Source organism: Lissotriton vulgaris, unplaced genomic scaffold, assembly GCF_964263255.1.
Source record: "Lissotriton vulgaris unplaced genomic scaffold, aLisVul1.2 SCAFFOLD_2172, whole genome shotgun sequence".
Taxonomy (NCBI): Eukaryota; Metazoa; Chordata; class Amphibia; order Caudata; family Salamandridae; genus Lissotriton; species Lissotriton vulgaris.
The window spans coordinates 246,277-262,153 of record NW_028243964.1 but is presented as its reverse complement, the minus strand read 5'-3'; the positions used below and the strand labels follow the sequence as shown (position 1 = coordinate 262,153).

Genomic DNA, 15,877 nt, shown 5'->3' with positions numbered 1-15,877 from the left:
CCACCAAATCCCAGGGTCCACCACCCCAATATATATCCTTAATATAATAATCCTCTGAGGATGGATACATATTTGCGTGGCGGCCCCTGGCAGGGATTTGGCGGCCTCCGGCTCTGTTCCACTTCAAAACACCCTGACCCCCCTCTTCACTGGCCTCCGCGCTCTGCCCCGCCCGGACCCCCTCTTCAGGGCCCCCCTACCGACGCTCCTTGCCTAGAGGCGCCCCTGAGACTAGGAAACCTAACAGTTCAACGCACCAATTAAGCAGAGCTGGTCCTGCTCTTGACAGTCAGACTGCTTCAGCTCCTCCAGAAACGCCTGGGACACCCTAAGAATTTCATCTGTGTTTGACAGAAGCTCATCCACAGCAATAGCCGGAATCTGGAAATCAAAACAAAACAGACTCTGAATTAACTACGACCTTCTAGCAGATTCATTCCTTCACTCTCATTGTTTAGAAAAACACTAAAAGCTTTACTTTTTTCTACTCAATGGTAAGGGGCAAGCTTTAGCCCCATGAGACCTTCGAGTGTAAGCGCACTCTATGAAACCGAAAAACATAAAGTCTGCATTCCCCAACACATCTTGTCAGAACAAACCTTTTGAAAATTGTCACGAAAAATCCCCTGTGAATAACATCACATGCGGATTATTAATACAGTAAGCACAAAATCATCATGTCATGCCCCATTATGGGAAAAGCTCAGATAAGGTGTTATTTATCGCACCGACATATCTAGAACACTGTGGTGTGGGATTTTATTATGTACGATAAATTTCACATCCCACATTGAGATAATCCTACTAAAGACCTTGCTATTTTATTCTAAGCAGATTCAATTTTACAAAGCTCAAGTTTAAAAGTAGGCCTGGGCGTAGTTCGTGGAGTCCTGCATAGTGACCCAGAAACTCTGCCACGCAATGTAGAATTCCTCAAGCAGCAAAGAGCATTAAGTTGCGCTGTTCGCAATGATTTGTAGCACCAGATGTTTGTCCGGCACTGGAAAATCAGAAGAAGAGGGCACAGCTGCTTTCTGCTGCTTGAGTAGATGTTCTACTCGAGCGGCAGCTTCCTCAACGCGAACAGAGGATTTCTCAACATGAGCGGGATCGAACATCCGCGTCCACCCACGTTGAGAAATCTTGCCAGGAGGTGGTCTGGAGTAAGATTTCCCTTGCTCGCTCTCGCCAACTTAACGCTGGCAAGCGTGAGCAAGGAAAAAACTCTGCTCTGCTATGCAGAGTGGATATTTTCTAAACTCTGCGTGCTACATGGAGTGTGGAGTGGCAAAAACTCTGCAAACTCCATAAGCGGGACCTCATTTCACGGCCAGGCCTATTTAAAAGACTATATCTAGATTATTCAACAGCATATTGTAGAGGAATGGATTTAGAGATCCCTATATTTGGAATGCGACTGTTAAACAAACAGTTATCATATTGGCCATGCATGAAGCTTGATAATGTCACATATGCAGGACAAAGTCGGATATTAATCTGGTTGTTATTGCTATTGTGCAGTTTAAACTGGACCAGCTACAGTTCCACAGCGAAGGAAACTATTTGATAGCATCAATACGTCACACAACACAATTATTAATGCTTCCTGCAGTAAAGAAATATTCAGAGTATCAATATGTTTTACTAAAAATATAATACCAACGTCTCAATCTACCGCCAACCTTGTAGCAAAATGTATACACTCCATTCCCGAGAATACGTTTTTAAAATAAAATAATCATATGTAAAACAAACGTCTTTCACACCAAGAATTGCGCACACCAGTAACATTGCTGATGTGTTAAACGAAGAATGAATAGGACAAAAACTGGGTTGGACGTTTTGGGAGTGCTGAAGCTCTGTTTACAAGGGCTGGGCTGAAGAGCCTGGTGAAATAACTTTTGTGAGGAGACGTTTTTCATGTTTATCGGAGATGAAGAGATATAAATGGAATCAAGGAATGGCTGTAAATCAATTTTCACTTCAGTTTTGCTATTTTATCAAGGAAAACAATTTAAATGGTCTTGCACTTGCACAGTGTTTGCCAGGAAGGGGCTGTAGTCTTACAAGACTCGGCATTAAATATGACTGAGCTTTATAATGGTGACAGGTCCGTTGGATGCGTTTTTTTGCCTTTCAGTTTTAGAAACAATGTATGTGATGCATGTTGGGCGGATACGTTTATGATAGTTTTTTTACTATAATTCTCTTTAGACTCAGGTCAAACATTTTTTCTACATGATCTTCCTATTGCTTTACATTTCCTGTTAACAGTCAAAAGCTCATTGGAAAACCAGGAGGAGCGAGGAAGGCTTTGAGTGAAGCATCGAGTTCCAAAGCAGAGAACAGCCAGTCATAAAAGGATTCTCCTGCTGCTGAAATTGTAACCAAATTATTATAGATCAAGGGTGCACCAGGACCTGACATGAAAGAAAGATCAGACAGAGCCTGTAGAAAAGGGTGTTGAGTATCCCTGAACCAGATCAACCAGCATTCCTGGTCTACCAGATGTTTGATAATTAGCTGGAAGATGGAAAAAGAGCAGAATAGTTTGGGCCATAGTATAAAAATAGGTGGGTCAGTTGTGATAAAAATAATTTTTACCAATGATAGGGTCCAAGAAGTGACAGACCATGACAGAAATGCATCTGGGTTTTTTCTTTTCAATCGCGTCCCTGCCCCCCTACACATGTGAGGTGCCCCTCTTCAATTCCTCTACCATCATCCCACTGCTCCAGTAACACTTCATTTTTCTTTTCCTGTGGAGCCACCTACTCCAACCAGTTGGTGCTATGGAAGTGCACTGGTCTTCCTCACCCAGTGATCTACACAGGAAGCCCACTCTACATCTGAATTAAACAAGGAACCTATAAGAGAAAAATAATTGTGATTTATTTTTAATTTCAGCACAGGAGTACTTTATTTTACATGCAATAGATTACTTAATCCCTACCGTTATCCCCAAGTAGCACCAAAATTAGCAATATTTTCTCAATTTATTGTGGTAACTGGGAAGATGGAAAGAGTACTTCCAGTTTTCGACATGGGACTGCTGAGGTCTCTCATCAGCCTGTGCATCTGAGCACAGTAATTTCAATCCCGTTAGCTGCACAGGAGAGCAAGTTTGGAAAGGGGCGACCACTCCGTCCCCCCGAACGTATGGTTGGGTGCCTCGATCCCCCCGGGTAACCATTTTGGGCGGGAGGCGTGGCTCGGCTGGTATGCCCGAAGTGGCGTAGCCGGGGCGCGCCCTTTCCCGCCCAGGAGGGGTTGTCCTAGACACCTGCACGGAAGACCACGCCCAGTAGGCGTACCGGAGGAGGGTCCCCGCCCTCCCGCAGATGGATAAATAGAGCGGGAATCCGAAGAAGCGTCCTCTTGTTCCTGTGCTCTGAAGGCTGCACCAACCCGTTGCTCATGAGCCCTCGACGGAACAAGCGGCAATTTTGAGAACTTGTAATCTTTTTGTTTCTCTTTCAGTTACTTGAAGTACGAAGGATCCAGGACCTCGTTGATCAACTAGAGCTGAGTACCCGAAACCATGGTCGGCAAGAAAGCGGGAAAAAGCTCCGAGATGGAGAAGGTATTGTGCCATTTGTCGAACCGAATGGCCAGCATGGACCGAAAGCTCGGAAAAGTTGACTCGATCGGTCGAGGTTTGGCTGAGGTTAAGAGACAGTTAGCGGCCCAGAACGACTCAGGCCGTCCGAAGAAGGTAATAGGCCCGGCCTTGCTGGGAGTCGTCCCAGAGGGTAGGGGGAAGCGGGTTAAGAGGAGGGCGGTTTCTGGGGAGGTCCCTGTTCCTGAGGTACCCCCAGTTGCCCCCATCACACCGGCGGACAGCCCGGTACCGAACCCAGATACAGGTTTGCCGATCCCGGTTGTAATTACTTCGGTTAACGATGAGGAGATGCACCCCGAATTGGCCATCCAGTTAGCGGCGGTGTTGCCATGGCTCAAGAAGAAAGCAGGGGGGGCAGTGGCTGCAGGTGACCCGGCCGAGGAGGCCAGACTAATAATCGAGCAATTGCGGCAGTCGAGAGAGGCCGCAACGGCGAATGTTCCTCTTGTTCCCTCACAGGTGGCGCCGGGAGGACCCGCGGTTAGCCGGGAAAAGGCGGCAGACACAACGGCCGAGCCTGGTAAGCAAATATTGCCTATGGCAGGGGAGGGTTCATTACCCTCAAGGCGGGAAAAGGTGGCACAGCACATCCCTATGGCCACAAAAGAACTAATATGGGGGGGAGAAGTATGTAAATATGTTTTCATTATTGACTGACCATCGCGAGATGGAATATGCAAAATTCCAGAAAGATTTATGGCATCCCAGTGTATGGCGCGCCAAGATGGCGGAATTCAGGGTTGATGAAACTGTAACAAACTGGGTTAAGGCCTTTTCTATATTTATTGCAGTCATGGGGGAACGTAAGCCTGAACTTATGACCGAGTTGACTTGCTATCAGAATAGGATTATGGATTTTTATTCCATGTATGAGGGGGATGAATGGAAAGGTTACAATATGAAATTCCGTAAAGCGAAAGAGTTTGATACTACTTTAACTTGGGATTGCCTCGACTCGGTGTCATGGCACAAGCAGCTCTTGCCTGGAGCGGCAGGTACGTCCTCGCCGGAGGGGAGCGGGTCGGGGTTAGTTCGCCAAAAGCCCGCGGTGCCCTTTCGAGGGGGCGCCGGTGGGGACTATCAGCCCAAGACTGGCGGGAATGGCGGCAAGCGGGGGGTTTGTTGGGGCTTCAATAGAGGCAACTGTAACAGGCCCCAGGGGACATGTAGGTTCAGGCATGCGTGTGCAGGCTGTGGGAACTCCTCACACCCGGAGAGTAGCTGTAGATCTAAAAACAGCGGGGCGGGAGGAAAAGGGGGGTCTAAGCAGGAGTGAGGTAAGACTTTGTAACCGATTGCGTACACCTGTTGATATCATGGCTCTGACTCCTTGGTTGAACAAATACCCTGATCATGTATCCGCCGAGGTTTTGAGGAAGGGATTCCTATATGGCTTCAACATCCCGGCGGGGGATTTTCGGGGGGAGTCCTTTTGTAAGAATCAGTTATCTGTCCAACACAACCCAAGTGTTGCGGCAAAGAAGATTGCAAAGGAAGTCAGCTTGGGGCGGGTGGCGGGGCCTTTTCATCGCCCGCCGGTGGCGGATTTCGTGTGTTCCCCGTTAAGGGTGGTCCCGAAAAAAGACCCGGGGGAGTTTAGACTCTTTCACAACTTGTCTGCCCCAAGGGGTTCTTCGGTGAACGAAGCCATTGACCCAGACGTTTGTTCAGTACGGTACGCATCGTTCGATGATGCCGTGGCCATGTTAATTCATCTGGGCCCCGGAGCGCTGATGGCGAAATCAGACATCGAATCGGCGTTCCGGTTGCTCTCGGTACACCCACAGGATCAGCACTTGCTAGGTTTTGCATTTCAGGGGAGTTATTACATGGATAAATGCATGCCGATGGGTTGCTCCATTTCTTGTGCTTATTTTGAAATGTTCAGCTGTTTTTTACAGTGGGTATTCACCGAGGCCATGGGCCATAAGCATGTGATGCACTATCTAGATGACTTCTTGTTTTTGGGTGCGGCCAGCGATACGAGATGTGCGCAGGCGCTACAGGACTTCTGCATCCTCACGCGGGAGTTCGGAGTCCCACTGGCACCAGGTAAAACAGTCGGGCCATCTACTTCACTGGAGTTTCTGGGAATTGAGCTCGATTCGGTGGAAGGATGTTTCTGTTTGCCGATGGAAAAAGTGGCCAAATTTAGGGCTTCCCTGATACAATGCCTGGGCAAGGAGAAAGTGACCCTGCACCAGTTACAGCAAACGGTGGGTCAGCTTAACTTTGCCTTGAGGTGATACCAATGGCCCGCCCCTTCTCACGCTCTATTGCACAAGCGATGGTTGGTCTCAAGGAGGGACACCACCGTACGAGACTGTCGGCAAAGGTTCGCCAGGTTATGCGCATTTGGTTGGCATTTCTGGCGGACTTCAACGGTCGAGTTGTGTGGAACAAGCCGCCAGCATCTTCGGATGAGCTAGGTTTGTGGACCGACTCAGCTGGGAGCGTGGGATTTGGTGCCATTTTTGGTAACCAATGGTCGGCGCAAGTATGGCCGACGTGGTGGCACTCCAGCGGTCTGACAGGTAACATTGGGTTCTTGGAGCTGTTCCCCATTTGGGTTGCTCTGATGGCATGGCCAGACGATTTCAGGGACCGCTCGGTGGTGTTTTGGTCTGATAATATGACTGTAGTTGAGTGCATTAACCAGCAGGCAGCCCGCTGCAAGTGGATCTTGAGATTACTGAAAGAAATCGTATTACGTTGCATGAAATTGAATGTACAGTTCAGGGCGAAGCATGTGCCAGGTGTTCTTAATTATGCAGCTGATGCACTCTCTCGTTCACACATGCAGGCTTTCAGGGGCTACTTACCCACAGCGGACCTAGTGGCGGCACCGTTCCCCGAAGCACTATGGCTAATCGGTGCCCCGGATTACAAGACCTCGTGGCAGCCAGCTTAGCGCCCAGAACGAGGAAGGCATACGAAGGAGCGTTTCGTTCCTACTGCACATTTTTGGGTCCATTAGGGAGACAGAGCTGGTGTCAGGAGGACTCCTTCCTGGGGTTCCTGGTTGCGCTGCACAGAGGAGGCCGATCAGCGGCAACGGCCAATAGACATAGGGCAGCCATTTCGGTCATGGCGCAGGTGCATGGCATAAGAGACCCGACGGATTCCTTTTTGGTTAGAAAGGCACTCCGCGGCTGACAACGCCTTGAGGGTCGCAAGCAGGATACGAGGCACCCGATTGGTTTAGATAGATTGTCTCTACTCTTAGCGAAGCTAGATGAGACGTGCTCCTCCCTTTACGAAGCAGTTCTGTTCCGGGCAGCTTTCTCCTTGGCATTCCACGGGGCTATGCGGGTGAGCGAACTGGCCGCAAGGAACAAGAAGTATATAGAGGGAGGCCTGGGCAGGGATCACATCCAGATAAGGGGTGATACGATGATAATCTCGATAGCCAGGTCCAAGACTGACCAGGGAGCCATGGGTGCGAGTGTTATCATGCAGCGCGCACAAGGGTCCCCCACTTGTCCGATAAAATGCGTAGAGGAATACTTGGCATTGAGGATGGCTGTGTGGGGGGGGGGAGCTTGCTGAGGCACAAGGATGGCACTCCACTGACGAGGTTTCAGTTTCAGAGGGTGTTAGCACTGTCAATCGGTGCCGCGGGCATGGACCCATGCGATTTCGGGACACACTCATTTAGGATAGGGGCTGCTACTGAGGCTACAGCCCGGGGTCAGAGTGCTGAAGAAGTAAAGCAGCTGGGACGATGGGCCTCGAATTGCTTCAAAAGGTATGTGCGATTGCACATGTTGTAAAGATCAATTGACATGCACTCACGCTTCTTGTCTTTTGTTTGAATTACAGTTTCGCAAGCCTGTCACGCGGGGCGGAATTGGAAGTCGACCCAGCACCAGGAGACCAGCGGTCGAGGATCACCGACTGGAGAAAGAGTGGTATGGGTCGTGGGCCACTCATATGTGAGGCGCGCCGGGGATGTATTCAAAGCAGGTGACGCGACTCACGCATCTGGGGAATACAGGTACAGAGTGACCTTCCATGGGAAGGGCGGACTCTGTTTTGACCAATTTCAATCGTTCTTTGAGGGTCTTTTAGGGCGGCAAAGGTCACCGCCATCTGTAGTCATAGTACACCTGGGTGGCAACGACTTAGTGGAGCTAGGAAGACGAGTGTTATTGGAACACATCCTGTCGGCAGTTAGCTGGTTGGCTAAGAAACTCCCGGGGTGCACAATTGCCTGGTCCCACATGATCCCCAGGAAGAGTTGGCGGGGGGTATTTCAGTGTCAGCGTTGAACCATTCTGTGAAAAGGGTTAACAACAAAATAGGAAAATTGTTTCGCTCAGCCCAGTTGCATAGCATTCCTCACGGGTGTATTCGGGGTGATCACATGTATCTGAATGATGGGGTTCACCTGTCCAGGGAGGGAAATGATTTACTCATAGGTGACTTCATAGCATGGCTAAGGGGTTTGAGGAAGCATGACCTTTAGGAGGATTGGGGGGGCCGGATAGTCGGTCAACTATCCGGCCTGTGGCGGTAAGGTCATGATCGGTGAGCAGTAATTTCAAGGTCCCCAGAGGGGGGCGCCACCCAGAAAGGATGGGAGCGCCCGGGGGAGGCGGCCATTGGCCCCTTCCACGGGGAGGCAGCACCCACTAAGGATGGGTCGCCTAGGGGGAGACGGCTAGATGCCCCTCCGACGAATTTCCCGAGGGCCGGATATCCGCGACGGCGAATAGAGAGTGTGGGATGGGGGGGGGAGTCCACGCTGTCCTTCCTACAGATACCTCACACGGGAACTCGGACGACCTTTAAGATGGCGTCGAGTGAAAAGGGGGCCCCCACGACAAGGGAAGTTACAGGTGGCAATGAGGGTAAAGTCCTCTGCGCATGCGCCACTCACACCGTGAGGGCGGGATTTTGGTAGTAGGGATCTGACACCGGTTAAGACCTTGCCGTTGGCCCTTAATGCTAGGATGTACAATTTTAATTTAGAATGTATGCATTTTCAGGATGCTAGACTCGCCTAGGAAACCTTTGTATTAGAGATTTGTTAAGGTTAGCCAAAGAACATGTCTTCATCGAAATGTAATAAATGTAAAATTGTACATAATCTATGAAACTTTTATTTAATGTTTACATTTTGTTTCATATTTTAATAAATACGGCCGGGGGGTGACTCCCCCCCGCCTTCCAAAAGTTCAAACCTGTGTTTGTCTACTCCCATTGGGAATTGGTGTTGGGAGGGGGTGGCGGGCATCCCGGCCATACATGCTTTCCTCTGCTTTTCCTCTTTTGATGGATCTGCCTAATTGATGCAGCAGCTGATTTGCCATGTTAAGGAATTGTGTGTCAAAGCATTCTTTAAAGGGCTCTGTGGCGGATGCAGTGATCTTTACTTTTCCCTAGTTAGGCACTAAAAATTACTATTTAGTGTTCCCACAAGCTGTTATGTTATATTACATTATTTTGATTTGTATAGCGCACCAATAGCCTTTGAGGGTATCCAGGCACTTGGGCAGGTGTGTAGGTCCCCAAGGTGCATATTTGAAGAGCCAGGTCTCCAGCTTCTTGCGGAACTCAAGAAGTGAGGAGGAGGCGCTGATGTGTAGAGGGAGTTTGTTTAATGTCTTGGGTGCGATGTACGAAAATGAGCGACCTCCAGTTTTGCTTTTGCGGATGTTGGGAATGTGTGCAAGTGAGAGTGATGCAGATAGGTGCCTGGAGGGTTAGTGAAAGTGTAAGCACATGTTTTGCTTTTCTGGTCAGGTATTCTGGTCCTGTGTTGTTTGGGTAGTAGGTGGCCGAGTGACCGAGGGGCCTGGGAGTGCTTCCTCAAATTTAAAGTCATTGAAGTGGGACATTTCTTAGGAGAGTGGGAACAATTCTTGAAGGATAAGGTCCCTTGAGTGAACCACAGAAAAGTACAAAATATCAGATGAGCTTGTGTGACGTAGTTCTGATATTTTATTACCCCATCTTAACAGATCTCCTTCATAGCTTTTTGTGCAAAGGAGGGATCGGACAGGGACAGTGCCCTCATCACATACTTTGAGCCCTTTCCCAGTAGAGTCAGAGACGAGAGGGGACTGTGGTTCTCCTTATTATACTAGAGAGAGGTAATTGCCTTAAAGTATTTCATCACTCCAATGTGTCGGACTGGCAATTGGGCAGATTGCAGGGTATATCCCTGCCTGGGTTGACAATTCATTCGAGATGCCCTTTTCCTTACTTTATTCTGTCAAAGTTCCCTTTTTTAGTTGCATTCTGTGTCAATTTTCTAAATTCTATAAAGAAAAACAATGAGCTAGAAAAAGGGTGGAAACTCCGACATCATCCCAGAAATCTGACTTTACTGCATAGAAAACCTAACTTCCTCCAAGTGAAACCTATAATGACTTCAACGTGTTCCTGTACAGAAAAATGCATTGCTACGCTTAAAAAAAGTAAAAATAAAATGGCAGCACATACTGTAACAAAACAACAGTAGTGAAGCAAGAAGCAATATGCAAGTAGCCCATTCAAATGAAAAACATCTTAGACATACTAGTTAAACCATTCATTAAAACCATTTTTTCACACTAAGCCCATTTTGTGGTTACCAGCTAACAGCCTGTGCCATGTGTGAAAACCTCATCGAGGGCGAGATCACATATTACACAGACATGCTCAAGTTGACATTCCACTGTTCAGCTCCCTATACAAACTTAACCAATGTGCTTTCTTCTAGACCTATTCCTGCCACCTGGCCCTGTTACAGACGTGCACCTGAAGCAAACCAGACCTACTGGTTTGATATTGGTCATTTAAACTTAGTACAAACATTGTAATAGAGACTGAGGCTTTCAACTCAACGTTTAGCAATGGTAATGGGATGCCACCAAAAAGAGGGCAAGGCCATTTTCTCTGGCAAAGAGAAATCTAAATCAACAGGGTCAGTAACCCCATCTGGTAACCTATCAGGTATTTCTATGCCTACGCCGTGCACTTTTTCCTGTTGAGAAGTAAGGCTGCTATATTTTTTATTTCATTAAGCAATGAGTTTATGTCTTGTCTGGCAGGTTTTAAGCGTACCTTTTGCAGCTGGGATCGAATATCCGTAGCCATGAGCTGGATGTCTTGAATGTAGCTAGATTCAGTCATGATCAGTTCACTCACTGCCAGCTGCTGCTGCTGGTCTGTCCTGCTGAGAGTCCCCACGTCTTCATACACATGATCTGTCTCTGGGGTTGTCAAGGCTGGAAGCACCTCCAGATATGTGGCAGTTTCTTCATATGCATCACTGATCTCCACCGTGGGTGGTGCCCCATTCCTACTAGGGGTACGCCTCTGGGTTGGCACATCTGGCAGGGGGCGCATCGATACCCAGGGAGACATTTTATGGTTAACAGTGTTTTTTCCCATGTGCGGCTGTTCAGATGTTCCAATGCATGTATGTCTTTTAGAAATATCTTCAGATATCGCAGAACTTGCAGTGAATTTAGATGCATCATCATACGAGGTCCAATCTTTGTCATTTGAGGAAACGTCATCATATATCTTGGAGCTTCCTGTGAATTCAGGAAAATCATCATCTTTTACCTCATCACTAGTTCCTTTTGGAGGTTCCTCATATATGGGAAAGGCATCCTCATTGGGAGGGACATCATATGTTTCATCGCAGGTCCCTTTAGGATGAAGGTCTGGTATAACAGAATTATTTTCTCTGGGAGGGAACTTATGTGCACTGCGTCTTGCCATGTCAGCTGGTTGCACTGAGGAGTGAAAGAGAGACAGAAATCACAGCTGTGGAGACTCCAACTTTGAAATTTTAAATACAGCGTTAGTCACGCATACGAACTACTGTCATACATCACAATGCAATGCGTAATATTTTTTTGTTACTACAAAGGCTGGATCCATTTGCTGACTGCATTACTTCACTATTCAAGACACCACAGTATTTTGAGGTCAAGAAGCCACGAAAGGTTATCAGCACTCGGGGATTTACATGTTATTTCCAGCTCTTTAAATATTGATATGTTTAACATTTTTAAAGAACTTGAACTATTAGAGTAAAGGTTAAGGAATACAATGGACTCATGTGTAAGAACTTATGTGTCCACCCAAACAGAACCTCGCAGCGCAAACTTTTTTTTTACCTGAAACCACAAATTGTAAACCCTGATTCATACAATAAGGATCTGCAGATGTTAATCCTTTGAGAAAAAAATTTCAATCTCTGGAGAATCTAACAGGTGTTTAGATTTTCAGCAGTGTAAAGGTCAGGAAATGGTCTGTAAACGTGATTTGACAGAGTAGCGCAAAAAAGAGTTTATTGACTATGGATACATTTACAGACCATCAAGAAGCTAGTAAGGTAGGCATCACACCTTTTCTTTATATCCATCTGCTTTTCTTCTTTGTTCTGCACATTCAATTTGTATTAGCAATTCATAGTAAGTAGAGGAAATTATTTTGGAAGAGTCAATCGTGAAGACCCACATTTCTCAACATTATAAAGCAATGAAATAAACAAAACATCAAGAATATGGAGAAAGAGCAACATTAAATTGGGAATAGCACTTACGAACGATTATAACAACATAACAAAGCCAAATTGGACTTGCACCATAACAATAAATACAAATTTTAAAATTCACTTTGAATCACCTTTATCTAACCACAGAGAGAATGTTCAAAATCGAGATTAAGTCAACCGCATTTACTGCTCCTCAAGAACACTGATGCATTTGAGTTCTATCTGTTTGCATATTCTCTTGCATTGGGAAAAGATCAATAGACGTCTTATCTGATAATGAAGCCTAAATCCATTATCATAACCCCATCTGAAGGAATTTTAGAGATTATAGGAGAGCAATCTAATTAATCAATAGAAGTTGATTTTAGTGTGATGATCACCACCAGGAAAGAAATTATGAGACTTTGAAAAACCACTGATTTCTAAACACCCTTAGGTGGCGAGGAAAGTTAGGAAAGACAGGGGAATCTGAAAACACTGTCCCAAATTTCCAGATTGATGTAGGCTCCTGGGCCCAACACAATACTATATGGGAATTTGTCGGAGAAAAAAATAACTGTAAAGGTATTGGAGGGAATATCTGGAAAAACTATAACACAAATACAGGAAGGCGTAACATTCCAATGAATGATAAAGTTCCTTGGTTTAGGCATCATGGGATAAGCTCTAAAACAAGCCTAGATGAAGTCAGCTTCAATCAACACTAATGAAACATAGGTAATCTGAGGGGTTGGGAAAGGGAATTACAAAAGCGCTGGCCATAAGAGACATGGTAAATGCACTTTACATTAGTTTACTTATAGTTAATTGTTTTGTACAATATATGCATTATAAGGTATTTTAACACTGTCTGAGAAGTAGCATACATATGTGCAATGTAACTATTAGGGAATAGCAATGTCTTTCTGAATTGACTTTTTTTTGTTGACACTATGCAGGAAAAGAAAAGGGTGTTTCACAAACATGGAGCAAGAACATGAAATGTTCTGACTCAAGCAGTGATTGGATTTGGGGTGGGGGGGAGCTACACCTCGTGAAATTTCATACCGACTCATGAAAAAACGAGTTGTTTTTTTTTGCATTATTAAGCAAATCTATGTAATCATAGCTATCAATGAACTATGGGAAAACCTCAGATAAGCAGGTTTGCACACTTGCATATGTTAATAGTAAGATCACGTTTTCAATTACTCTCTTCCTAGATTCTTATTTAATAGGCCACTATTTAACAATAATGTTTTACATGTCAGTGACTTACGAGCCCTAAATGCTGAAGCTTCGTTTTATTCAAGCAGGTCAGTGATTGCTCGAGGAAGTTCTCTGGAATCAGGTTAAAAAGCACAGTTTGGGAGTTCTAACCCTCAGTCCATCAGGATTGGAAGATGGGGGGTGGTTTGCACTTCCGGGAGAAGCCACTGCTTTTATCAAATGAGAATCTCCTTATGAAAAAATCAAACATGGAAATGGAGGAATGAGAAAATAATTCACCAGGGAAATAACTGCAAGACTTTCCCTTATGGCGGTATTAGGAGTAGCCCACATCATTGTCTATACTCTAGTAGTTCGATAACAAACATAACCAGCATGGATTAGAAACATGTATGGAGTTTTCCATGATTAATGTGGGGTATGCATACATTTTTTAAGCTCAACATATCAGCAATACATCTTGGTGCCTTCTGTAGCATTTCTTAATGCGTCTTGCAATTACGACATAAACGACAAGGTGAAAAGGCAACAGAAATGTGTTTTCACTGCATTAACTAAATATGTTGTCATCGGTTTTAAAAGTTGTTAGCTAGAACAAATACAGTTTCAGAGTTGTCATTTATTCAGTTATGTAATTTTACATACACTGCTATCTTTTTATAAAAACCTCTACAGTGTTAAATTCGATGTCATAATCCCTTTTATCTTCCTGCTTACCTCTTTCTACTAGATTTTCAATCATACAATATGAATAGAATTCTACTACAATGAAATAAATTGTGCTCTAAATGGGGATTAAAATAAAAAACTGCCCACGTTTTCACACGTTCAGGCAATGAGCAGCTGAAGTGTCCCTCAGGTTAGACAGCTATTACAGGCTCAGACAGCAGAGCATCTGGTTAGTTTACAGACACAATAGCAAAAAACCTTTGGCTGTAGTCAAAGAATTTGCCAGAGCCAGCACAGGGACAGCAGACATCCCACCCTGGGATGAGGATCGTAGGGAAGGCTCTTCAGTGGTTCCGCTCATTCCTCTTGGACCGGTTTTTTAAAGTAGCCATTCCACCTGGCCAGTCCTCGTACCATTCTCTGGAACTGGGAGTCCCTCAGGGCTCTGCCCTTAGCCCCACATTATTTAACTTGTATGTGAAACCGCTGGCTGCCGTCGTCAGGCAATATGGCCTTACTATGACATCGTATGCCGACGACACGCAGCTGGCGGTGACACTCAGTGGGGACCCTGAGGTGACTGCGCCCAGATTCCGGGCAGGACTTATAGCTGTGGCTAGCTGGATGCGTAACAACTGCCTACAGCTTAATGCCAAGAAAACCGAGGTCCTGATTGTAGGGAAGCAGGCGGAACTCTGGGGAGACCAGTGGTGGCCTCTCGAATTGGGGGCGATGCCCATTCCAGTGGCCGAAGTCAAAAATCTGGGGGTATGGCTGGATTCCAATCTTTCTTTTACCAGCCACACAAAGAAGACAGCAGCTACCTGCTATGGTATTCTGCGAGGACTCAGACCAGTCCTCAAATTTTTCGACCCTCCCACGCGACAACTGGTGGTTCAGGCCTCTATCCTCTCCCGGATAGACTACGGGCGCGCCTTGCTCCTTTGAGTCAACCAGGCTGAGGCGACTAGGCTTCAGAGGGTGCAGAACGCTGCTGCACGGGCCATTGTAGGTCTTCCGAGACGATGTTCTGTCTCTCCTGTCCTGGCCTCTCTGCACTGGCTTCCGGTCAGACAGAGAATCAAATTTAAGGCTCTCTGTCTGACATTCAAGATTCTGAAGCTTTCTTCTCCCCCGGCCTTGACGGGCCTTATTTCTTCGTATGTCCCCACGCGGTCCCTCAGATCCGAAGCTCAGCATCTGGCGAACAAGCCTAGGTTCAGGCTTAGCAGGATGGGAGGACGTTCCTTCCGTGTTCTGGCGGCGGATCTATGGAATTCCCTTCCTGTACACATTCGCGCCCTCAACAGCTTGACTCTCTTCAGACGGGCCATCAAAACCCACCTGTTCATCTCTGCTATCTAATGTCCCCACTTCTCAGCTCTGATCTGTTGTGTTGTACATGTGATCAGGCGCCAGGACGCCCCTTCGCTGGGGCAGCTGTTGCGCCTAATAAATGTTATTAACATAACATAACATAACATAACCCTCCCAAGACCTCTGCAAAAACCTCAGCACCTTCTCCACTGTAAGATTAAGGAGATATACAACAGCTTTGACAGCCTTGATACCCAAGACCCTCCCACCCTCCGCTCCACAACCACTGCACCTACCGACACCGGACCCCAGCAGACCCTACTCAGCTGCACTCTCCTCAACACTAACAACAACCTCAAGATCATGAAGAGAATCCACTTTGGAGCACCCTCGGACCCCTGCCGCACCACATCTTCAACAGAGCCGGCACCACCATAGCCCCGAACTATGTTGCACCATCAACTACTCTATCAACTCCCAGAAGACTGGAAACACACAAAGATCAACCCCTTGCTAAAGAAACCCTAAGCCGACCTGACAGACCTCAAGAACTTCAGACC

The 15,877-nt window shown here is 46.4% G+C and overlaps 1 protein-coding gene across 1 annotated transcript in view; it reads right to left on the bottom strand.

Annotated features, from left to right (window-relative positions):
• LOC147668193 (rho guanine nucleotide exchange factor 37-like) overlaps positions 1-15,877 on the bottom strand; it is a gene marked incomplete at its 3' end in the record, with an annotated part of 239,489 nt that overhangs the window by 169,781 nt on the left and 53,831 nt on the right. The window contains exons 2-3 of the mRNA XM_086948714.1: positions 10,676-11,355; positions 258-381 (exon numbers count right to left, since the gene is read on the bottom strand). Coding sequence (XP_086804840.1) covers positions 258-381; positions 10,676-11,341 — 790 coding nt within the window. The remainder of the gene's footprint in view (positions 1-257; positions 382-10,675; positions 11,356-15,877) is intronic.